The 26,915-nt window shown below is 40.2% G+C and overlaps 1 protein-coding gene across 4 annotated transcripts; it reads left to right on the top strand.

The window, feature by feature from the left end:
* The first annotated feature begins 1,169 nt into the window (after window positions 1-1,169).
* On the top strand, window positions 1,170-24,479 carry SMIM29 (small integral membrane protein 29). 4 transcript variants are annotated; one of them, XM_072137174.1, is made up of 6 exons: window positions 1,312-1,331; window positions 1,858-1,994; window positions 3,037-3,200; window positions 8,552-8,577; window positions 15,960-16,059; window positions 20,683-24,479. In XM_072137174.1, the coding sequence occupies exons 3-6, from the start codon at window positions 3,090-3,092 to the stop codon at window positions 20,749-20,751; spliced, it is 306 nt and encodes a 101-aa protein (XP_071993275.1). In that variant the 5' UTR covers window positions 1,312-1,331; window positions 1,858-1,994; window positions 3,037-3,089; the 3' UTR covers window positions 20,752-24,479. The 4 variants fall into 4 exon arrangements, with proteins under 4 accessions (XP_071993276.1, XP_071993274.1, XP_071993275.1 ...); XM_072137175.1 differs by lacking the exons at window positions 1,312-1,331; window positions 1,858-1,994 and adding an exon at window positions 1,170-1,299; XM_072137173.1 differs by lacking the exon at window positions 1,858-1,994 and having other exon boundaries at window positions 1,195-1,331.
* The last annotated feature ends 2,436 nt before the right edge of the window (window positions 24,480-26,915 follow it).

The following is a 26,915-nucleotide window of genomic DNA, read 5'->3' as shown; positions in this document are numbered from 1 at the left end:
GCTGGAGGCCAGGAGACTACAGCAGGAGGCTGGCAGGACAGGAGACTACAGGAGGAGGATGGAGGACAGGAGACTACAGGAGGAGGATGGGGGACAGGAGACTACAGGAGGAGGCTGGAGGACAGGAGACTACAGGAGGAGGCCACAGAATGAGGAGGATAGAGGACAGGAGACTTCAGGAGGAGGCTGGAGGCCAGGAGACTACAGCAGGAGGCTGGCAGGACAAGAGACTACAGGAGGAGGATGGAGGCCAGGAGACTACAGGAGGAGGCTGGAGGCCAGGAGACTACAGGAGGAGGCTGGAGGCCAGGAGACTACAGCAGGAGGCTGGCAGGACAGGAGACTACAGGAGGAGGATGGAGGACAGGAGACTACAGGAGGAGGCTGGAGGCCAGGAGACTACAGGAGGAGGCTGGAGGCCAGGAGACTACAGCAGGAGGCTGGCAGGACAGGAGACTACAGGAGGAGGATGGAGGACAGGAGACTACAGGGGGAGGCTGAAGGACAGGAGACTACAGGAGGAGGCCACAGAATGAGGAGGATAGAGGACAGGAGGCCACACCATGTGAGGAGGGGAAGGGTTGGGAGTACAGATAGGATTATGTGTAAGTTTGGGGAGATAAATAAAAGTGGAAAACCAAATGTAAAGGGAGAATAAAATTAAAGAGGGGTTTATATGTTTTACATGTTGCAGAGTTGCATTAGGGGATATTATATTGGTCCACAGGAAGGGGGGGCAAATTAAGTGGCGTTGTACCATGTGGGGACCATCAAGTTTGATATTATACTATACCTGTGGGTGGGACAATGGGCGTGGTTTAGAAAAAGGGGGAGGGGCTTTGTGTCCCTCTTTCTCTTGCCCAAAAGTTGGGAGGTATGGGAGCTGCTTATTTTAGTAAGAAGCTCCTAGTGCTAAAAGAGGACCTGTCACCCTCAAAAAACGGCACTAGGATCTGCTTACTTTAGTAGGCACTTTAGTAAGCAGCTGCTAGTGCCGTTTTTAAGGGTGACAGATCGTCTTTAAATTTAAAAAAAGGGCGGAGAGGAGTGTAGCTGTGTCTGTAAAGGAAGGCCCCTCTGCCACATGTTATGCAGCCATTCTGCTGTCTAGGTGCCCCTCCAGCAGAAGAAATGCTTCCTAATACATTTAGCCACCCCTTCTCCTCTAGACAGTGAGGAAGCGGTTGAGCTGCACATCTTCACGTCACTCAGATCCATAGTCACTCCCACCAGTGACCGTCCAGCACAAGCCCCGCCTCCCGCCGCTCATTGGCTGTAGACCGTGACACGGTCTTCCGGGTAGGAAGCCAGGGGTAGAGAGGAGAGCTTGGGTGGGTGAGGCTGTTGTGGCTGCATGCTTTGTGTCTTTTTTTGATAGCTGCTGGCTATTCTCCGTGATGTATGTGTATGTCGGGTGCTGCCTCCATGTTGTGTTTTGTCTTCGGGCTCATGGCCTGCACATTTGTCTGCCCTGTGGAGTTTTTGATGTGTGCGGAGTGCCGTCACTTATATTATGCATGTCTGGCTCGTAAATACACGCGTTTCTACTGTTGTTTCCTTGTTGTAAATGTATACATTGTCCGTCAAGGGTTCCATTCTCCTCCCTGCATAGTAATAATCGATATGATCCTATGACAAAAGAACGTTATGGAGCTTTCCTAAAGGTCACAAAAAGCCTGTGATCTGTGACATTTAAAGCTGTGTGCATAGCCCATTTCTTTATTGTAAATTTCTGTCTGCACTTTGACCAGTGTCATAAAACACTAAAGGCTCTCCTCTGCCTTTAGTATACATAATACTAGTCTCCTGCTCTCAGCTATGGTTCCACTATATATAATGTGACACACGTTTTTGCAGGTGTGATATCCACTTATCAAATCTGTAACAAAGTACAGTAAAATGGTATTGCAACAACCCCCTGTTGGCATGTAACCGTTTGGACACTTGCGTGTGAAATCGGCTGTAAATCTCCATTAATTCTAGACTTTGTGTGGGTAAGTGTTCTAAGCTGCTTTCACTGCTCCCTTACAAGCAGAGTTGGAGCGCTACATATTTATGGCCAGCCCTTTATAACTAGGATGCAGTCCAGACCAATGTTCTTGCGTTGGGTAGTACCCTTACATCTCTTAGCTGTGTAAACCACTAACACTCCATTTACACTTATTACATTGTTAAACTGTTAGTCTAAACATCAACTGTGAATAAAGGTGGATCCGCTTAAAAGGCCAGCAATTTATTAAATATTATTGATAAATATAAGTGTCAGAATGGAAATATCAGTCGTCCACCACTGATCCTGCTCTTCTAGTTACAGCATTTCTCAACATTCTCAGCTCTGTGTCCCCTGCTGGTTGTATTTCCTGGCATCAAGAACCTGAGTTGCTCCAGGAACAGTAGCTGGCCTGGGAACTGTGCAGTATAGCTGACAAGTACTTGCCACTCCTGAGTCGTCTTCTGCTCTTGGGGTCACTCTGCTCTGGCCCATTCAACCAGCTGTCAGAGTCCGAAAACAGAGTGGAAGAGGACCCCGCAGTGCTGATAACTTCTCAGCTGCACTAACTGCTACCCAACCTCCTAAACCAATGGAGGTACTCTTTGAATGTCAGCAGGATTCGAGCAGGACAAAACTCGAGTTTTGTGGCTTGTGCACCCCTCATCTAGGCTTTTTATTTTATGGAGATGAATGTGTGCTACCCTTACACATTAGAGAAGTTTGGGGAAAGAATGCCTGCCCTAATGTTTTTTTAAGTATGGTCATGAACAGAACTCATATAGGGTGATTTGGAATGCAAGGCAAGAGGGCATGGAGGGGTGAGAATGAACACCCTGCATAATTTTATGCTGGATCTGGTGTAGAATTGTCCAGAATATATCTGGTGGTGGGAGAGGCAAGATTTACACCATGCACTAGCATGTGGGAAATATGTGATAAATTCACCCCGTAGACTTTATATGTTGCCTTGTTGACTGCAGCCATATGCCTACATTTATTTACTATGTTTTTTTTCCGTCTTCTTTCCTATCTGTATCCTACAGCATAAACCACAGGACATTTTCCCCATTACGCTCATGCTCCTATCAGTACCACCATGAGTAACTCAACAGTTCCTGGAACTAGTAATATAAATGCTGATTCTATGGGAGGAATCGTTTTGGTACCATTCTTTCTTATAACTGTGATTGGTGTCATTGTGGCAGTGGTAAGTCATCAAATCCTTCTGTCGATTTATGTCGGGACAAACTATCTAAGTCTTTTTGGAGAGAATAATGATGCACCCTATTGTTTCTGGTTAAAGAGTGGTTGTAGCAAACATAGCATAGGATGTTTGAGCCTGAGTTTAATCACATTGTGTGATTCTTTTCCACTGTTCAGACAAGGAGAACTCTTCTGTACATGCAGACACAAGCATGTGTATAGAAGTAGTAGGACATTCAAGCATCTAAATATATAAATTGGATAAGAGGAAACGGGCGGCCAGTGTAGATGTCCTACAATCCGGCGCAGCTGGAGGACATACCAACCACTAAGCTGGCTGCACATTCCAGTGCATTCAATGGGAACTTGTTACCATTTTCACTAAAGATAGGTTGCAAAAGCCTATAACAGCTGCATAGCAAATATGCCTTTCTTGCTTTCTCTAAATATTTGCCTCTTGCAGCCCCAGACAGCACAGGACCCTAGAAGGCAGCTACAATGATAATCCAAACTTCTTCTTTCTGCTGTATTGGTTTCCTCAGGTGCCTATATACTTTAAACTTGTGACAGAGCAGGGAGTAATACATTACTGCTTAAATTGACGCATTGGCACTTTGCGAAAAATATGTGGGTTTTGGTTGTAGTTTGGGCACTCTGTGCCTAAAAGGTTTGCTATCACTGTCCTAGACCTGAGTGAAGTTGGCCCCCCCACCTTGTTTAAATCAAACAAAATTGGTGTCAAACGTTTGTGCTACGTTTGTGCTGGTTTGTGCAGCAAAATTTTTTGTTTGTGCCGCTATCGTTTTCGAGATTTTAATGAAAGTTTCCAGAGGTCATCAGAGGTCAACCAGCCCCCCCACATTGCCCAAATCAAACAAAACTGGTGCCGAACAATTCTGCCACGTTTGTGCTGCGCAAATTTTTGTTTGTGCTGCTTTTGTTTTGAATATATGAACAAACAATGAAAGTTCAAAAGTTCAAGCAGCCCCCCCACATTAACGGAATAAAACAAAACTGGTGTCAAACGTTAGTGCTACGTTTGTGCTGGTTTGTGCAGCAAAAATTTTTGTTTGTGCTGCTATAATTTTTAAGGTATGTTTAGGTGTTTGAGGTGTTTAGGATGAACTGGTAAAAAACAAACCTAGTGACACTTCCCTGGTTTGATCACCAGGGGGAGCTAGCAAACACATTGTACTTTGAAAAAATGAACTCTGATGACCTCTGCAAAAAAGTATGAATATATTAAAAATTATAGCGGCACAAACGAAAATTTTTGCTGCACAAACGTAGCACTAACGTTTGACACCAGTTTTGTTTGATTCGGTTAATGTGGGGGGGCTGGCTGAACTTTTGAACTTTCATTTTTTGTTCATATATTCAAAACAAAAGCAGCACAAACAAAAATTTGAGCAGCACAAACCACCACAAACGTAGCAGAATTGTTCGGTCCCAGTTTTGTTTGATTTGGGCAACGTGGGGGGGCTGGTTGACCTCTGATGACCTCTGGAAACTTTCATTAAAATCTTAAAAACAATAGCGGCACAAATGAAAATTTCTGCTGCACAAACCAGCACAAACATAGCACAAACGTTTGACACCAATTTTGTTTGATTTGAACAAGGTGGGGGGGCCAACTTCACTCAGGTCTGTCCTAGGGGATGAGCTTTAGTTTGGATGCATTTCAAAAATCATGTGACTTGTCTGTGCTGCAGACTGCTTAGCTACAAGTCATGTGTTGCTTTTTTGAAATGCATCTAAACCAAGGCCCAAACCCTAGGACTACACAGGTGATTTTGTCAGGATGCCGGGTAAGTCATAACACACAATTATATTGTAATGCAACTGCTTAGAGAAAGGAGAAATGCATATTTGTAATGCAGGTATAATGGGCTTCTGTAAGCTGTATTTAGTGAAAATGAGGTCCCTGGTGACAGGTTCCCTTTAATTAGTTTTATGAAATGGAATGAATTAATTTTATTGAATAAAGTTCAGGCAATCCATTGTATAAAATACAGTGTGGTTCCCTCTAAAACGGATTAGTTTAGGGGGCAGTGACCTGACATGTGCGGGGGTACTTGACCTGAGCTCCGCTGTATGGCTTCTAGCTATAATCCTGCTGTAAATAGGGCCACAATCATACCCTGGACGCAGGCAAAGTGATACTCATTTCTCCAGTCCAATGGTTAGAGGAAGTCTTGAGGCTTGGCAACTGCTGACTGCCTAAAAGAATTTGCCAATGAGGCTCCCAAAGATGGCGCAGTTACTATGACACGTGCAAGGGCCGCAGGCACTGTGGCAGGAGAGGATGATCCTCAGGCCTCCGACTCTGAGCAAGAGCTTACATTAACGGAGGTTTCTTCCGAACTACTTTCCGCTTTGCACAGCTCCATTGGCTCTTTTACGTCTAAAATAGATGAGATACAGGTAGATGTAAGTCTGCTCTGCCAGGACATGCATAAGCTGAGGGACATGGTTTGAGATACCGAACACTGTATATCAGCCTTGGAAGATGACTCAGCCCCAGTCCCTGCCCAACTAGTTACTCTGGAGAAAGCTGCTGATTTATGGGCTCAAAGTCAGACGATCTAGAGAATCGCCTGCAGCAAAACAATGTCGGGAGGTGCTGGGTTTGGCTGAACAAGCCAAAGGTCTGGACCCCACAGCATTCATGGTTTATGTAGATACTCCCTAATATGCCTCTGTCGCCGCTATATGTGGTGGATAGATCCCATAGGGTCCACCTGCAGTGAACCCCAGAACCATGTTTGCATGCATCCTGTGCAGTAAAGATAGAGACAGGATCCTGATGGCTGCTTGGTGTGCTGGTTATATCTCCTATCAGGATTCTTTGAGTGATTATGCATATTAATGTTAAGCAGTGCTATAGAGCACTGTGGGGTCCCAGTATTTGTAATTATGTAAAAGCCATTTCATGAAGCTGCAGCAAGTGTTTTTCTATATGCACCCCTTTGATCCATGACTTATGTAAGTCACCTGAAACAATGGGATATAATTGTGGATTCATGTCATGACTTTACATAGAATGTGACTTGACCGTTATTACTATAAAAGTGCTGCTTTCTGCTGTATAGTGATATATACATATTTTCCATTTCCCCAATGACGTTCCACTTGGAGGATAAACCTTGATATCAGACAGGGACAGGAAGTTGTGAAACCATATAAGCGCCACTCTACCTCTTCTTCCTCCAGTGTCTTCCTGTCCCTTCCTGAGGCAGGTGTTGTGAGACAGTCTTCCTCCAAGGGGAGGGTAGGCAACGTGATTTCTTCATACAAGGGTATTGCCTCGGCTGGAGGATGTTTCTCTCTTCCTGTCGGCAGTAGTGCCCCACGCCCCCTCCTCCTGCGGGTTTTCCAAGGCCAAGGGGAGCTCCGGAGACATGGGTAGAGGATTTCCTGCAGGATCCAGAGCAGGACATGTTCGATCGCCGACCGTGCGCCCACCATTAAACTGGAATTGCGCCGGCCTGCACTGATTGTTATGGCCTATTTGACTGGTTTCCGGATGCATTGGTGTCTGGAGTTTGCTTTGGTCCTCATGCGTTCCGAAGGACTGAAGTGACGTCCAGTGGTAGTAGGTTTAAAGGAAATCTACCACCAGGATGAAGGGTTGTAAACCAACAACATTTGCATACAGGTGTGTGACCCCTCTGTCAGGACCAATTCTTCTTTTAGCTTTGTAAGCTCTTGTTTTTACAAAAAATAGGTTTTAAAAATTAGGCAATTGAGCCCGGGGAGCTCCAGACTTAATTGACATCTATTAAGCCAGGAGCCCCTCAGGCTCATTTGCTTAATTTTAACCCCCACGGGACACAGCCTATTTTGGCCTATTATGTCACTATAAGGGCTTATAGCTTTGGAACAATATAAGATTGTTTTTTCGTGACACATTGTACTTCAAATTAGTTTAAAAATTTGGATGAAATCTTTTGTGTTTAGTTATGAAAAAAAAAGAAATTTGACAAAAATTTTGAAAAATTCTTTATTTTCAAAGTTCTAAATTCTCTACTTTTGATGCAGATAGTCATAGCACCCAAATAAATTCATAACTTACATTTCCCAAATGTCTGCTTTATGTTGGCATGGTTTTTAAGATTCCACATATTTTACTGGAATGTTATAAGGCTGAGAATTTAGGTACCATTTTTCAATTTTTTTGTAAAATCACCAAAACCTGTATTTAGATGGACCTGCTCAACTTCTAATTTACTGTGAGAGGCCTGAATATTAGCTAGACTCGAAGTTTGTTAACCCTTTAGGTGTTTTAAAGGGGTTAAAACAAAATGGAGGTGCAGTCTACAAATTGTGATATTTTTTCACAATACACCCATTTTGGGTGGAAAATTAAACATTTACAATGGATTAAATGAAAAAGGCTTGGATACCCCATATGTGGTGGTAACCTGCTGTATGGGCGCACAGCCGGGCATAGAATGAAAGGCAGCGCTATCCAGAGCAGATTTGCATTGTCAAATTGTAAATTTTTTCCCATTTTTACTGAATAAAAAGTAATTTGGCAAAAATTTTTTAGCATCACCGTCTTTCATATGCATAACATTTTTATTTCTCGCCTCACAAATCTGGTTAAGGGCTTATTTTTTGCGAGAAGGATTGTTCTTTTTAGTGTTCTTATTTTAGAGTGCATAACATTTTTTATAAAGTGCAAATAATCCAGCTCCACGGACACTCCGGTTGTAGATAAAAACGTGATATTTTTCTTTATTGAAGTACAAAAAGGAGGTATACAGCCAAGCAGAGGGAAACACACACAGAGCTATGGCTCTGGTCTGCGCGTTTTGGAAAACTCCTTAATCATGACCTGATTGGGCATGTGAGCAGGTGTGAATAAATCCCAACTACCTGCAGTCACATGACCTGTCAAATTTACATAGGATACATATAAAATGTAATACAAATAGTGTTACACATGTATAAAAATGGGATAACAACTATGGAATAGCAAAGAATCACGTGCACGTCCGATTTTTTTTTTTTTTTTTTTTTTTTTTTTTTAAGGCTTGAAATAGGCTCATGTTGAGCCGAAATGTCGCTGTTTGCACCTGTATGAAATAAAGAGGACCACCTATCACTTTAAACTGAAATTAACTGGAGTGCTGCTCTTTTTCTTTTTGCATATTGCTGTAGGACTTGAGGCATGGTCCTGTTGGGTGTGCACACGCAACACCTTCTAACCGTATGTGTGTGTAATATATAATCATTTTTTTTCTTTATGGCACTGCTGGTAGGAACAGTAATATAATGTATATATCTTTAGATACAATTCCGTATCTTTAGTTGTTAACCCTGAAACTTTTGTTCTTTCTCATTTTACAGATCATGTATGTAAAGAAGAGGAAAAGGTAGGCCACTGAGTTTAATGTAGAAACAGAGAAGCAGGGGAGACATGTTTAAAGGAAATCTTCCATTAATTTACAATTTACTAGTAATTATCTCCCAGCAGCATGAACACAGTCTTATGTTTATCAGTAGAGTTGCTCCACTAATTAAAAAATTACCTTTCATCTCTATGTATATGACAGACATGTGCTTTTAACCCTGTAACGCCGAAGCCACTTTTCACCTTCCTGACACTGCCCATTTTTTCAAATCTGCCCTGTGTCACTATAAGTGGTTATAACTTTGGAACTCTTTAACATATCCAAGTGATTTTGAAATTTGTTTTCTCGTGACACTTTGTACTTCATGTTAGTTGAAAAATTTTGGTGGTATGTTTTGTGTTTATTTATGGAAAAACGGATATTTGGTAAAAATTCTGAAAAATGTTGAATTTTAGAAATTCAAAATGTTCTATTTTTTTCCATACATAGTCATAAAAGCAAAAAAAACGAATGTCTACTTTTTGTGGACATGGTTTTTTATGAATACTCTCATTTTTGTAAGATGTTATGGGGCTTTAAATGTTAGGTGCAGTTTTTCACATTTTTATTAAAAAATGCAAAATCCTGCTATAGAGGGAGCTGCTCTGGTTTCAAGTCACTTCAAGAGGCCTAAATAAAATTAAAGCGGTAATCTGCTGTATGGGCAGACGCCAGGGCATCTTTATTTTTTTGGCAATTTGGACATATAAGGGCTTATTTTTTGAGACATGAGATGCACTTTACAAATACTCCATTTTAGTGGGTCATTAGCTTATTGATGATATTTTATTAACTCTTGAATGTATAGAGTAAAAGAAAATTGTCGATTTTGGTTTCCTTTCTATTAGTATATATTGGTGGCCGTACACCGTACCATAAAAATAACATATTATCTTTGTTCTATTGATCACTACGATTACGGTGATACCTCATTTTACATAGTTTTTTTAAATATTTTTTACAATTTTACTGGATAAAAACTAGTATAAAGAAAATCTCATTTGTTTTTGTATCGCCATCTTTTTGGAGATATAACTTTAATATTTTCGGTTGGCAGAGCAGGTTTAGAGCTGTCCTTTTCATTGGTACCATTTTGGCACACATTTTTTTGATCACTTTTTGAAACATTTTTGTGAAGGGATTTTATGAAAAAAGTACATTTTTGGCGAGTTTTTCTGGTTTTGTTTTTACGGCGTTCACCGAGCGGGTCCAATAATGTTTCTGAGTTCTTGTACAAATATGTGGTTTTGTTTGTGATTTTTGTGGTTTTTTTTTAACTTTTTACTTTACTTACTGTGTTCAGGTAACTTTTACTTAAATTAATGAAATTAATTCTTTTTATTGGAAAAAACTTTGAGTGTTTATTTTTTTACTTTTTAACAGGTTGGCTTGAACAAGCGATGTTATGATTGCTCGTAGTCTGTACTACTATATCCAGCTTCTAGCATTGTCTCCTGAAGCATTGGATGTTAACCCTTTACATGTTGCCAACACGCATGGATGCGGCATGTAAGGGACCTTCTAAAGGGGGTCGGACCCCCTGCGTCTGATACTCTAATGCAGGGGTCAGGAACCTTTTTGGCTGAGAGAGCCATAAGCGCCACATATTTTAAAATATAATTCTGCGAGAGCCGTACAATGGGGCTTATTTACTGAGGGTCCCGAGGCCACATTTTTGTCGGGGATCACGCCACCCGCCGCAGAACATTATAATACACACGCCACCCCCCGCAGAACATTATTATACACACGCCACCCCCGCAGAACATTATAATACACACGCAACCCCCGCAGAACATTATAATACACACGCCACCCCCGAAGAACATTATTATACACACGCCACCCGCCGCAGAACATTATAATACACACGCCACCCCCGCAGAACATTATTATACACACGCCACCCCCCGCAGAACATTATTATACACACGCCACCCCCGCAGAACATTATTATACACACGCAACCCCCGCAGAACATAATACACACGCCACCCCCCGCAGAACATTATAATACACACGCCACCCCCGCAGAACATTATAATACACACGCCACCCCCGCAGAACATTATAATACACACGCCACCCCCCGCAGAACATTATTATACACACGCCACCCGCCGCAGAACATTATAATACACACGCCACCCCCCGCAGAACATTATTATACACACGCCACCCCCCGCAGAACATTATTATACACACGCCACCCCCCGCAGAACATTATTATACACACGCCACCCCCCGCAGAACATTATTATACACACGCCACCCGCCGCAGAACATTATTATACACACGCCACCCGCCGCAGAACATTATTATACACACGCCACCCGCCGCAGAACATTATTATACACACGCCACCCGCCGCAGAACATTATTATACACACGCCACCCCCCGCAGAACATTATAATACACACGCCACCCCCCGCAGAACATTATAATACACAGCCACCCCCCGCAGAACATTATAATACACCGCCACCCCCCGCAGAACATTATTATACACACGCAACCCCCGCAGAACATAATACACACGCCACCCCCCGCAGAACATTATAATACACACGCCACCCCCGCAGAACATTATAATACACACGCCACCCCCGCAGAACATTATAATACACACGCCACCCCCCGCAGAACATTATTATACACACGCCACCCGCCGCAGAACATTATAATACACACGCCCCCCGCCGCAGAACATTATTATACACACGCCACCCCCCGCAGAACATTATTATACACACGCCACCCCCCGCAGAACATTATTATACACACGCCACCCCCCGCAGAACATTATTATACACACGCCACCCCCCGCAGAACATTATTATACACACGCCACCCGCCGCAGAACATTATTATACACACGCCTCCCGCCGCAGAACATTATTATACACACGCCACCCCCCGCAGAACATTATTATACACACGCCACCCCCCGCAGAACATTATTATACACACGCCACCCCCCGCAGAACATTATAATACACACGCCACCCCCCGCAGAACATTATAATACACACGCCACCCCCCGCAGAACATTATAATACACACGCCACCCCCCGCAGAACATTATAATACACCGCCACCCCCCGCAGAACATTATTATACACCGCCACCCCCCGCAGAACATCCCAATACACATTTGTTAAAGTGTCCGCGCCAGTTTTATGTGGCGGCTGCTCTGTGTCCCACAAGACTGCTAGACTGTTGTTACTGCTAAACCGGACCATGTGCCACATTTATTACTGACGTGCACCACAATTTTGTCTTAGGTCCTAGCTATTTTGTATCTCAGCTGCTGCAGAACCTCACATTAATGTAGAAATGCAGTGGTGGGGGAAGATATGAGGGGATGATGCAGAGGGGTCTGTAAGGGACACTTAGGAGCTTCATAGCTGCTCCTGCACACAGGACACTAAGGGGTTAGTGCACAGTGTGACAGGACACTAAGGGGTTAGTGCACAGTGTGACAGGACACTAAGGGGTTAGTGCACAGTGTGACAGGACACTAAGGGGTTAGTGCACAGTGTGAGGAGACACTGGGGGAGGGAGCACTTATCTGTGGCTGATCCCCGGCTGCTGACTCCTTCTCCTCAGGTGCTGCATGTCTCCCGAGTATGCAGCTCTGGTCTCCTCTGTCTGAATCTCCCGCGCTGCTACATCCAGCCCCGGGATTGGCTGCAGGCACACAGTCTCCTCCCCTCCCTCTCTCACACACGGAGGAGACTGCCGCAGGGAGGGAGAGAGGGGCGCCGCCCCAGAATTAACCCCGCGGACCCTGCGCTGCTCTGCCCATTACATCCAGGGGCATTACTACAGCCAGGGGCACAACAGGAGCCAGGTAAGGGCCCCTGGTCTTGACAGGCAGCGCAGCAGATGCCACGGCTGTAGTAATGCCCCTGGATAGGAGCCCTGGCTGCGAGCCAGATGCGGCCATCAAAAGAGCCATATCTGGCTCGCGAGCCATAGGTTCCCGACCCCTGCTCTAATGGCAGCCTCGGGGCTGCACAATATCCACCAAGAATCAGGCCCTGCTTTAACCCCATAGCGCAATAAGACGTACCTGTACGTTTTATTGCGCATGGGGTAGTATGAAGAGGGTTCACGGGCTGAGCCCTCTTCATACACGCCGGGTGCCTGCTTCACAATGAAGCAAGCACCCGTCGCTAACTACAGTATGGCAGTATATGGGGATTTTGCACACCATCTATTACAATGTGCAGATCGCACATTGTAATAGATGGCCTAAAACATGATGGCCTAAAACATGATAGCAGCGATCGCGGGTGTTAACCCTTTCAGCAAAGCTGCCGGCGGCCTTAACGAGCCGGCAGCGCATGGGCGCCGCCATCTTGGCTCCGATTGCCGCTCCCCGTGACGTCATCGGGGAGCGGCGATCTGTTGCCATGACAGCCTCGGATCACACAATGATCCGAGGCTATCATGTTTTAGGCCATCTATTACAATGTGCGATCTGCACATTGTAATAGATGGTGTGCAAAATCCCCATATACTGCCATACTGTAGTATGGCAGTATATGGTAGGATCAATCAGACAACCTAGGGTTAAAGTACCCTAGGGAGTCTGAAAAATAGTAAAAAATTTTAATAAAAAAAAAATTATATTAAAAAAACCTAAAAATTCAAATCACCCCCCTTTCCCTAGAACTGATATAAATATAAATAAACAGTAAAAATCATAAACACATTAGGTATCGCCGCGTCTGAAAATGCCCGATCTATCAAAATATAAGAATTGTTTTTTTTTTTACTGCGTTTAACCCCGTAACAGAAAATAGTCGCATTTTGCCATTTTGAAAAATATTAAAAATTCAATAAAAAGTGATCAAAAGGTCGTACAATTCTAAAAATAAAAGCATTGAAAACGTCATCAAAAGTCGCAAATAATGACACCACCCACAGCTCCATACACCAAAGTATGAAAAAGTTATTAGTGCAAGAAGACGGCAAAATGAAAAAAATTTTTTTTGTACAGGAGGTTTTAATTTTTGTAAATGTATGAAAACATTATAAAACCTGTACAAATTTGGTATCCATGTGATCGTATTGACCCAATGAAGAAATTAGACATGTCATTTGGAGCGCACAGTGAAAGACGTAAAATCCAAGCCCACAAGAAAACGGTGCAAATGCGTTTTTTCACCATTTTCACTGCATTCAGAATTTTTTTCCCGCTTCCCAGTATATGGCATAGACAATTAAATGCCATCACTATGAAGTGCAACTTGTTACGCAGCCAAACAAGCCATGACACAGCTCTCTACATGGAAAAATAAAAAAGTTATGGATTTTTGAAGGTGGGGTGTGAAAAATAAAGACGCAAAAACGAAAAAGGGCCTGGTCCTTAAGGGGTTAAGGGAGGACCTGGCTGTAACACACTTAGCATGCACAGTGTGTTATACAACACAGTGTAATACATCTGATTAATTAAATAAGGTAAAAAGTCCTCTAAATGCCAACATTCCCTATACACATCTAAAAAATACAAAAAAAAACAAAAAAGAACTTTGCAAAGGAATGTGACAAAAAATATATAGGCTTTAAAAAGTGACAATGCAAATAATCTCTGAATGGTTCACCTTCCTTTCAATGCCATGGTGTGTGCCCATACAGCACACACCATACTATCACATATGGGGTATTGAAATTCTCAGGGGAGATTGGGTGTCAAACTTTGTGGAGCGTTTTGGTATTTTATCAACTGAGACTCGCTATGTACATTTTTGGAAAAATACATTCATTTAGCGGAAAAAAAATAATTCAAAATTGCACCCCATTTTGTTTTAACTTCTATAATTTAGGCCTCTCAAAGTGACTTAAAATTTGAGAATGTCCCTTAAAAGTATGATTTTGCATTTTTATGAAAATGTGAACCATTGCACCTAAAGTTCTTCGTTTCATAATATCCTAAACAAAATGAGAGGACAAAAAGTCAACATAAAGCAAACTTTTGGTAAATGTTAGTCATAACAGCAAAATAACTAGATAAATATTTGTCAAAAAGTTGAAAATTGTGAAACTCACAAAAGTTTTGCTAAATATCCATTTTTTAAAAATAAACTCAGCAAAATGATTCAACTAACATGAAGTACAATGTGTCACGAGAAAACAATTTCTAAATCGCCTGGATATATTAACCCCTTACCAACATGGGACATAGTATTACGTCACCTGCCGGGTGCATGGAGAGGACTCATTTTAACCCCTTCATTACAATGTGCTTTCACCACATTGTAATGAATGAGGAGGAAAATCTCCATATACTGCCATACTGTAGTATGGCAGTATATGGTAGAATCGATCAGACAACCTAGGGTTAAATTACCCTAGGGAGTCTGAAAAATAGTAAACATTTTTTAAAAAGTTTATAAAAAAAAATAATAAAAAACCCTAAAAATTCAAATCACCCCCTATCCCTAGAACTGATATAAGTATAAACAGTAAAAATTAACACATTAGCTATCGCTATAAAAATATAATAGCGTTTTTTCACTGCGTTTAACCCCGTAACGGAAAATAGCTCGAAAATTGCACTTTTTTGCCATTTTAAAAAATATAAAAAATTCTATAAAAAGTGATCAAAAGGTCGTATAGTCCTGAAAATGATAACATTGAAAACATCAAAAGTCGCAAAAAATGACACCACCCAAATCTTTGTACACCAAAGTATAAAAAAGTAAGATGGCAAAATCCCAAAATGTTTTTGTACTGGAGGTTTTAATTCTTGTAAATGTATGAAAACATTATAAAACCTATACAAATTTGGTATCCCCGTAATGAAACCACCCAAAAGAATAAAGTAGACATGTCATTTGGGGCATACAGTGAAATCCGTAAAATCCAAGCCCACAAGAATATGTTGAGAATGCGGTTTTTCACCAATTTCAATGCATTTGGAATTTTTTTTTTTCGCTTGCCAATACACACCATGGAATATTAAATACCACCATTTTGAAGTGTAATTTGTTAGGCAGAAAATAAGCCATAACACAGCTCTGTACATGGAAAAATAAAAAAAATGTATACATTTTTGAAAGTGGGGAGTGAAAAATGAAAATGCAAAAACGGAAAAGGGCATAGGTTGGAAGGGGTTAAAGTGTTCCAAAGTTATAACCACTTACATGTCAGATTTAAAAAAAATAGACTGACAGGAAGGTGAAAAGTGGCTTCGGCAGCAAGGGGTCCTTTTTTTGTTATACCATTTTATGAGATTTGTCTAGCATTTCTGTCCTAATTGGTTTTTCCAGCAATGCATGAAAACCCCATGAAGGCGGTGTCAAGTGTAAAGATTAAATATACAATTTAAATAAATGTCTATTTGTTTTGCAGGGTGGATAGACTTCGACATCATCTATTACCTTTATATAGTTATGATCCAGCAGAAGAGATACATGAAGCAGAACAAGAACTATTAGGGCAGGAGACAAAGGTACATTGACTATTTTAATTTCCATTCTTTTACTATATTACAAGTAAAAGACATAATTTCATAGTGTTAAAGGAATTCTGCCATTTAAAAATGTAAAAAACATGTACAGATAATCACCTACGCACCTCTTCCTGATGATCCCAGGAAATGCAAGAGGGAGGTGACGTCACGCAAGCTTCGTGAATTCACGCCTCCTGCGTCACAGATGCCTCCCTTCTCCAATGTTGGAGAGGTATTGTAACGCTATGGCAGGAGCGCACATGATTAGCAGCCTGGAGCGTCGGACATCTTGTCCTCGTGCTTCGACCTGCTGATTATAAGGTTTTTTTTAAGGTGATCACAGTGTGTCAAAATTAGCGAAGGACAGTGCCGGGATCAACATGGAGAGAAGCATATGTGAGTAACTGTAAATGTATTTTTAATTTGGTTAAATGGTAGATATCTTTTTAAAGGACATCTACCACCAAGATGAAGGATTGTAAACCAAACACACTAACATACTGGTTTGTGCCCACAAGTTGCTCTTTGTCAGGGCCATGTGACAGCATATGCTGGCAATATGCCATGACTTCATTCATCAATACTGTGCATGACACATGCAACTAAAGCCATCCTATATAACATACAAAAAAGGAAGATTGTTCAGTTAAACTTGCTGCTTTTGTCTGCTGAACAACTGAACTGAATCCAGCATGTCAGCTTAGTTCAGCTGCCCAGTGCACAATCTGGGTATCTTTTGTATAAGTACCTTATATACTGCTCTGATAATGTCCCTGTATAACATGTATACACATTTCACTTAATACCCATTACAATCAAAGGATTAAGTGGCATTCAGATACTGTAATTTTCAAACTGAATGACTTGTGCTGCTGTACAGACTCCTTGGGCAGGGAATCCTTTGTGTAGATATGTCAGGTCAGCGGCACAGCAGGAACCATGTCATAAGGGAGATATCATGAACTGTCCTTTTATGATGTCTCTACATCTACCAGGGATTCGCCTGACATAAGGTCTCTAAATTAGTTCATGTTATTCAATTCATTATTTTTCTGCCCAGACAGAATTTGAACTTGGAACCTCCACTGTCCACCTGCCGTAGAGATGCAGCACCTCTATCCATTAGACTTACTGGATGTTAATGGGAGGATTTCATCTCACTGGAGCTTCCTGAGTTACATTGTGACTCCCTAGAGCAGTGATGGAGAACCTTTTAGAGACCGAGTGCCCAAACTACAACCAAAACCCACTTATTTATTTAAAGTGCCAACACAGAGATTTAATTTGTGGTTTATACTCCCTGCTTTGTCACAGCTTTCATTCATATCAGCCCCCTGAGGACACCAGTAAAGCAGAAAATAGAGGAAAGTTGGATGATCATTGTAGCTTCCCTCCAGGGTCCCATAAACGGGAAGAATTGTCAGAGCTGGAGCAGAAGCTACAATGATGATCCAGATCTGTACACACCTTCCGACTACTCCAGTAGTCGCAGATAGCGCTGTCACTTTATCTGTGCACAGCAAGTCCTGGGTTGTCTGGGACTGCAGGAAGATACCTGGAGTCCTCTCTGTTGATGGCCTGGGTGCCCACAGAAAGGGCTCTGAGTGCCACCTCTGGCACCTGTGCCATAGGTTCACCACTACTGCCCTAGACCTTTAGAGTTACATTGTGATATAAACTCAATGCACTGAAAAATAGGGATATCCTTTTTTCATATATACCGCATATACTCGAGTATAAGCCGACCCAAGTATAAGCCGAGGCCCCTAATTTTACCCCGAAAACCTGGTAAAACCTTAATTTTTTTACTCAAGTATAAGCCGAGTTTGGGTTTTCAGCACATTTTTTTGTGTGCGGAAAAACTAGGCTTATACTCGAGTATATATGGTAACTAGTACAGTTAAATTGAATTAATAAAAATGTATACAAAAAGACACAAAATAAGTTATACATTATATATTACTAGGAACCACCAAATACAATACACATAATAAACTAATAAAAAATAAAAACTCTCCTTGAAAAAACTCTTCTTGCAAAACGCTCGTTGATCATTACTGATCACATGTATTTAATTGAAAATGCATATGTGTTTTGGCTGAGCCCCGCCCCCATACATTTGCATTGTGTTTCTAAATGCAATGTAAACGCCCCATGTGACCTCACCCTTAACGTTGAATTCAGATAATACTTTTTTCTTTTCTTGAAAGTATTGTATCGGTATTGAGTATATACGTCTCTAGGTATTGTATCACGCTGAAAATTCTGGTGCAACCCTACTGCAGACAACAATTTTCTGCTGCAGTTTGATCTATCCATACAGACATAGCTGGTTCCTAATGCCAGAGAGGTTTGTGTTGTATCCTAAATATCTCTAGACGGTGACCTTTACATTTAGGAAATTGTGTGTTCTCCATCTCTGATCTCAAGTGTGTGTCAAGGTCATTGTGCAGCCATGTGTCAATATATGAGTACAACAGCAGTACTTTCAGTATATCATATATATATATATATATATATATATCTCACTGAATAAAAATGTAATTGAGAATTTAAAAAGAACACTGCCTAAAATTTGAGAGCACTTTTGGCTACCTGCAAGGTATTGGTGTAAATCTGGGGCCTGGTGCTAATTTCTTTAATTGCAACTTGCCCAGATGAAGATCAGAAGTTTGCCCTATCAGCTATAGCATTTGACACTGTCCCTCATAGAAGCCTGATGGGTAAAATAAGGTCTATTGGTTTGGCAGAAATAATTTGCAATGGGATTGAGAACTGGCTGAAGGATCGTATACAGAGAGTTGTGGTCAATGATTCCTACACGGAATGGTCACCAGATATGGGTGGTGTACTCCAGGGTTCTGTGCTTTGCCCACTACTATTTAATATATTTATTAATGATATAGAGCTAGGAATTAATAGCACTGTGTCTATTTTTGCAGATGACACCAAGCTGTGTAGTGTAATACAGTCTATGGAGGATGTTCATAGGCTGCAGGGTAACTTAGACAAACTGAATGTTTGGTCGTCCATTTGGATTATTAGCCTCCAGGTGCATAACCTTACATTTATCCACATTGAACCTCATTTGCCAAAGGCAAAATATGTCCTTGGGGGAGTAAATCTGGGAGAGTCCCTTGTTGAGAAAGACCTGGGGGTACTAGTAGATCATAAATTGATTAACATGCAGTGTCAATCAGCTGCCTCTAAAGCCAGTAGGATCTTGTCATGTATCAAAAGTAGTATGGACTCTACGGATAGGGATGTAATATTACCACTGTACAAGGCATTGGTTCGGCTTCACCTGGAATATGTCCAGTTCTGGGCATTGGTCCATAAAAAGGATTCCCTGGTGCTGGAGAGGGTTCAATGTAGAGCCACAAAAATGATAAGGGGTATGGAGGGTCTTAGTTATGAGGAAAGATTAAAACAACTAGATTTATTTAGTCTGAAAAAGAGACGACTATGAGGGGACATGATCAATTTATATAAATATATGAATGGCCCATACAAAAAATGTGGTGGTAAGTTGTTTCAGATTAAATTAAATCAAAAGACGAGGGGGCACTGTCTCCGTCTGGAGAAATCGAGGTTTAATCACCAGAGGCGACAGGGCTTTTATACTATGAGAACTGTCAATCTGTGGAATAGCTTGCCTCAGGCGCTGGTCACAGCAGGGACAGCAGAGAGCTTCAAGAAGGGTCTAGACGACTTTTTACACCTAAATAACATTGATGGTTGTGCTATATAGAATTGTTTCCCCTAAATCCCTTCCTCATGCTTCCCTTCCCTTCCTTGGTTGATCTTGATGGACAAGTTTATTTTTTCAACCGTATAAACTTTCATAAGTTGGTAATATATAGTAATATTGCATCTTTACAACATTAGACTTATTAAAGACCACCAAGAAGGCTTTTTGGCCCTCAAAAGACAAATTCAAGAGAGGATAGGATAGTGCCAAGAATCTCCATGGGTAATCATTTTAACAATGCTGTTGCACCAAGGTTAGGATCTGTCTTGTCATACAGTGTCTCAATGTTTAAGACTCTGCAGTGGACAAACCTCTCATTAGCAGATAGAAACAAAAGACTAGGCTCACCTGAGGAGCATGTTGTAGGGACAGAAGAGAAGTGGCCCACAGTTCATTTTGGTGATGAAAGTAAGTTTAATTTATTTGGATCTCATGGGAAACATTATATTCATTGATAAACTGGGGAAAGACTGAACCCAAAGTGTGTAAAGAAGTCTGTGAAAGATGGTGGAGGAAGTGTCATGGTTTGGGGAATGTTTTCTGCAGCTACTTGGCAGAGTGAATGCAAGTGTTTAGCAGAACCTTCTTCAACCGTCATTACTGTTCACAAATTTTTTAACAGAATTTTGTAAAACCTTATTCGTTGTGGCATGACGTACCCTTTACAAAAAATCCATGAAATCTTGATCAATGGAGATTACGTTTTTTCTGTAAAAATCAAGTGATCATACATTGTTCTCTAATTTTGATCTCCAGGGTGTGTATGTATGTGTGTTAAGATATAACACTGATATCAAACAAGTACGTTAACCATAATACAAATGGTAGCATGCATTAAATAAATTTTCTTTCATATACTTCATTTGTTACAGGTTGTACATGGCTGGACAAGTGGATACCATCAGTATAAAAGGGCGTCGTTAAGGGACGTGACGGCATAAATATATCTTGTTGAGGAATGCTCTGAAAATTGCTTGGAGGATATCTGCAGCAGTTCTTTACAGACATTTTATTAAGTTTTATTTAAAGAAACCTAAGTCTTTATAAATGTACATATTATAATATAATAATGCAGTGTGAAAGTTTGCCTGTGAATATGTCATTAGAGTATGTTTGTATGCAGGGACAATTTTATATGTGCGTAAAATTTTACCCTCTGAATTTTTCATTCATGCTGAATTTGCATGAATGTTCGCGGTATCTGCTATTTTGCACATACCATGCTTGATTTCTTTACCGTATACTTGATTTTTCATGAAAACAAATAGAAACAAACCCAAATCTCTATAGCAGAATTGTAAAATTAGCCTTCAGTTGCATTTACATGACAGTATTTTCTGTGTGGGAGCTTCATTTACTCTGTGTAATACAATGAGATTCCATTTAATGGGATCCTATTCTGTAGCACTTTGTAACCTGTTGGGACAAGTTATCAAAACAACCTTTTAAAGGGTCATCAATATCAAAGCATTTCACACAGGTTCCCATTCCTTTTTTTTTAATACCATTTCCCAACCTGCTTTTGTCAATGCAAACTGCCTACAGTCACAGTGTGATTGGTGGTGTCGTCGTCATCATCCTCAATCATTTCCTCTCAGTTCTGCTAGCTCGCTCCCTCTTGTAGACATGAGCTGACTGAGATTTGCTTGGAGTACGGGGTCAGCTAATGGCTGCATGAGGCAGTTGAAGAACTGTTGCCATTTTTTTAATGGTTCTTAACTTTATTTCTGTAAAATGGGCTCCAGCTTTTCTATGCATGTTGTGCTTTTAGAGGTGAGAGCATTTTATCTATAAGCTGTTCACTTGATGTGAAAACTTTATTGTGAACCAGAGTTTTTTTATAGTGGTTTTTCAGAGTTAAAAACGATAGTTTCTGGAAAGCCGCTTAAACCTCATTTACACGGTTGTTTCTTGAATGTTGTAGGATTTTTTTTTCCATCAGCTACTCTACTTTTTCCACATGGAATTCGGGGCCAATTTTGTCACACACTCAGATTGTCATGCAGAAAATTACTTGTTCAGTTTGTTTCTGATGCAGATTTACATGTATTTTTTTTCTGCATGCAATTTTGTTTTCTTTAATCCACCCACCTCCCTCCTTTTTTTTTTTAACCTGGTCTGATGTCATTTCAAGGGAAAATCTATGATATCATGATATGGATTTGAAGCTTATTTTCACATGCCTATAGATAAAACAGAAACACTTGCACATTATTTTAACTTCCACAATAGAGCAACAAAAAAAGCACGTTTTCTACATCACAGTAACTTTAAAGAGTTATTCTCATTTCAACAAATTAATGTTATTGTTTGTATTATAAAAATGTATTGATTTTTCCAATATACTTTCGGTATCAATTCCGCACAGTTTTCTAGATCTCTGCTTGCTTTCCTTCTGTAGGAAGCTTCTGTGTTTACTTCTAGTGGACAGAAATCTGACCATGGTCACACGGGCACACGGCTCATTAGTATCAGAGAGTAATCAGATCACTGTGTGTCCACTGGAAGTAAACCCAGAGGCTTTCTATAGCAGAACAGCAAGCAGAGATCTAGAAACCGCAAGGAATTGATAGAAAGTATATTGGAAAATTGTATTACTTTTTATAATACAAACAACATTAATTTACTGAAATGGGAATATCCCTTTAATGCTACTGTATTATGCTGGAGATAAAATCTGCAGGTAATCCACAATGTGTGCAGATACTGTAACATACTGCTGGTTAAATGAATCCTAATACTGTTCTGTATATCTACTGTTGTAATGCAAATTTTATTTAATGGGTAAAGATGTACTCTTAAGTTACTATTCTAAATTTATGCTATGCTGTAAGAATATGCTGCATTGTTACTGTGGGATTGATCATTGGACTGCTGTTCACAAGTTCTAATATTATGTTTCAATGTTATGTGTGTGTGTTTTTTGTTTTTTTTTTTAATTATATCAGACTGTTATGATCTGGGCCACAAGATAGAACATTTACAAGTGCCTTTTAACAGGGGCAAACATTTTTTTTTTTTACTGAAGACATCCTATGTTTTCACTTTTTTATACAAGTGTAGCAAGATTTTCAGTTTTCAGTATTAAAGAAAATCTGCCATCAAAATAAATCATGGCAAAGCTCGGACACTTTGGGCTCTTTCACATTGGCTTTGTTTTTCATGCCTAACAAAGCCATGAAACTATGGGTTTTTTCACATGGCTCTTATTTTCACTGATCTGTTGTCCGTGGAAAAAATAATGAAACGTGTCCTATTTTTTTTCATGGAAAGGGATCATGGAAAGCAAATTAAGTCTGTGGGTCCGCAAAAAAAAAAAAAACAGGTGTGAGTTTTCAAAGCGACGTTAAACCTTCAGGTTTTTTTTTTTGCGGACATGGAGACAGAACGGAGACAAAATGCAATGGATGCCCAACTGAAGCTGATCACCAACGCCAATGTGAAATTCAGGTACTATGACTATGGTAATTTTCTTTTTGTTTTCCTTTCCTCCTTCCTATTAAAAACATTTACTTAAAGGAAACCTACCACTTCCGATGGTGGTTATAAGCTGCAAATGCCGTGCACCAGCTCAGGGTGAGCTGGTGCCGGCGCTTATTTTCATTATGTTTTTAAACACATGTAAAGCGTTTAAACGCTATATTAATCTTTATCTACAAGTAGCTTCCCCGCACCGTGGTCCGCGCTAGGTGCACTGTGCGCGCGACCACTTCCTATTCAGGCACACAAAGTGGTCGCACGCATGGTGCAGTGAAGCTACTTGTATATAAAGATTAATAAAGCGTTTAACCGCTTTACATGTGTTTATAAACATAAACTGGTGCAAGGCATTTGCAGCTTATAACCACCATCGGAAGTGGTAGGTTTCCTTTAATGTTAATGGAAGGCTCTGGGGACGTTATCAGAACCCCTCAGTGCTGCAGAAAGTAGAGACAAAGTGTAGAACATGTCTCGCCCAAACCCCTGCTTTCTCCCTCCACGCATTGCCTGTGTAATCTAGAAGAAGCAGGAAGTGCAAGGGGTGGTGATTATTGGAAAGATTATAAAAGTTAATTTTAGAAAGAAGGAGAGCATGTTTAACAGGCATGTTTAACAGGAGAGCATGTTGGCACAGTCACAGTGGCTGGATCTTTGAGTAAATGTCACTATTTAATCATGCTTGATTTTGATGGTAGATTTCCTTTAACTTCACAAAATACTTCTGCGGTATTGAAAATAATATGGTGTACAGAGTATGGAGCAATGCTTTACATGTGTCAAATTTTGGATTTTGATTTAGGTAGTAGTGATATTCTAAAATTCTATGTTGATATTTGAGGGAAGTTGGTCCCATCTCAGGTGCCTAGATCGTGAAAATAGCTGTCCTTACTTGGAGAGTGTTTCTACCAGATGATGCCTGCTTCTGTCAGGCATTTAGGAAATTTTTCTTAATTTACTTCATTTCAATTTTCTTCATTTTACATGTGTCATAAGAATCAATCAAAGCTGGGTTCTACCTTGCAGCATATTTACCCTTCTGAACTTACTGAAAGTTTGTAATTATGGAAAAACTAAGTTATTTATTAAAATGTATGAATGTTGAATGTTTTACAAATGTGGACGTGAAGAAAATGAAATAACTGTCTCTATGTAAAGTTATTGCAAAAGTAAAAGTTTGTTGAGAAACCCATTGCTCTAGCTATTTAGCTGATTTAATTAGAGTTTTTCTGTATATGGTTTGTTGGATCTGAAAGCACGTAGTAGCATGTAGCTAAAGCCAACCTTTCAAAGAGTCTCCTCCATAAAGATTAAGCAAACCAGCGTCAATGGAATCGAGTGCGGTGGGCAATTTCTGTCTTCACTTGGTTTGGCCAAGTGCAATAGTTGAAACCCAGCTTTGTCCTATATAATGTGTGTCAACTTAAAGAACAGAATGCAAGCCAAGCAAACAACTTAGTGTCCACGTTCAAACTTTTCTTCACAAAAGTGCTTGTGAGGCATCCATGGCCCGTGCCTGCTCTCCACTTTTAACTTCTCGTCCCAGCCCACACCCTCTCATCTAGGATACTGCAAACCCACATCTTAGTTATCATGAAGCCCGATAAGGACCCTTTGCGAGTGTATTGTAGTGTAAAGGTTTGAACTAGCGATCGGATGAACGCTTGTTCAAGCCAAGAAGTAGAAAATGTAAAAAAGTGAAAAAAAAAAAGATTAAGTCATTTTATAATATGATTAAATAAAATAAAAGTCCCATAATCTCCCCAGTTACACATAAAATGCAAATAAAGTATATAAAACAAAGTACATATTTGGTATCGCCGCATCCGTATTAATCTGTACAATAAATCCTAAAACAATATTGTAACCGCTCACTGAACGACGTAAAAAAACCTAAAAAAAACTTCCAGTAATATACAATTTTTCATCAAACACCATCACAAAAAATGTTCTAAAAAGTGATCAAAAAAAGTTACGTTCCCTAATATGATACGACTGAAAAGAACAACTCTTTTCGCAAAAAATAAGCCCTCAACCAGATCTGACAACGGAAAAATACAGAATTTCTTGCCCTGAAAATTTGTCAATAGTAAAAACAATGCGATTTTCTCCGATATTGGTTTTGCTCATTAAAATTGAGCAAAGATAAGAAAAACTCTATAAATAAGGTATCACCACAATTCTAGTGAACCAGAGAAAAAAGATTAAATATTATTTTTACATTACGGGGAGCAGGGGAAAAAAAATGCTAAAAATCCAAAATAAAAATGTATGATTTTGATTTTGAAATAGTTAATAAAATTTCATGAATAAGCTATAGACCCCCCAAATTAATTATCTATACATTGTATCTCATCCTGTAAATAATAAGCATTACCAAAAAAATTTAAAATTTATAGCTTGTATAATGTGACAATACAAATCTGCTGTGAATGGCGCTGCTTTGATCCTATGCTCGGCTGTGCGCCCATACAACAGTTTACCACCACATATGGGGTATCAGTACACTAAGGAGAAATTGGGCAATAAACGTTACAGAGCGTTTCATCATTTAATTTATTATGAAACTGTCAGTTTTGGCCTAAATTAATTTATTTTCCAAAAAAATTCAGAAGTTTCTAAATAACAGGTCCATATTGTTTTAACCCATGTGAAACACTTAAAGGGTTAATAGACTTAATAGAATTTGTTTTAAATACGTTGAGGGGTGAACTTTTTATAAATGTAATTTATGGGGTTTTACAATTACTTAGGCCTTTCAAAGTCGCTTGAAAGCTGAGTTGTCCCTCAAAATGTGAGTTTTGGCAATTTTCATGAAAATAAGAAAAATGGCATCTAGTGTTCTAAGCCTCCTAACATCCTAGAAAAATGAGAGGACACATAAAATATCTCAACATAAAGCAGACATGTTTTTATCATGTTAATTATCAAGCTTTTTGGGTAGTTTTACTTCCTGTCTGGAAATGCAAAACTTATCACTTGTCACGAGAAAACAGTCTCTATCACTAATTATCATGAGACATGTCAGATTTGAAAAATCGAGTCTGGTCATTGAGCTGAAAACGAGTATCGGTGATAAGGGGTTAAGAGGTTGAGAAAAGCTAGTAACATCATGCCAGCCTTTTGGATTTTTGATGACATACAGTGACACACAGACTACATATGGCTCAGAAACTGATTACACACTGATGATGTGTGGAATGTAAAAACTGACCATTGGTTCGATGTTTGCAGCCAAAAAACAGCATGTGTTCAGGTAGTTTAAAGGGGTATTCTGGGAATTTGAACTTCTGATACAAAAACCCATAATGCTATAAATAAATTAATACAACAGAAGTCTTTGTCATTAACCTGGTCAGGTGCTTTATGAAGAGGGCTCACATGCTGTGCTCTCTCCATACTGAGGTGGGGTTTTCTGCTTACTGCTAATACCGTCGGTGCTAGCAACCGTGCCCTGGAGAGCCAGTGGCTCATTGTAATGAATACTGTGTAAAAATGCTGATGCAGATGTATTGCAGTATATGGCAGGAACAATCAGACCATCTAGGGTTAATGAACCCTAGAGGCTCTAAAAAATAGTGGAAAAAAGTTTAACAATTGTTAAAAACTTGGGGTCCTGGCTTGAACA

The sequence above is a fragment of the Engystomops pustulosus genome, chromosome 2 (genome assembly GCF_040894005.1).
Source record: "Engystomops pustulosus chromosome 2, aEngPut4.maternal, whole genome shotgun sequence".
Classification (NCBI taxonomy): Eukaryota; Metazoa; Chordata; class Amphibia; order Anura; family Leptodactylidae; genus Engystomops; species Engystomops pustulosus.
Note: the sequence above shows the minus strand (reverse complement) of the source record. Positions and strands in the feature narration are given on the sequence as shown.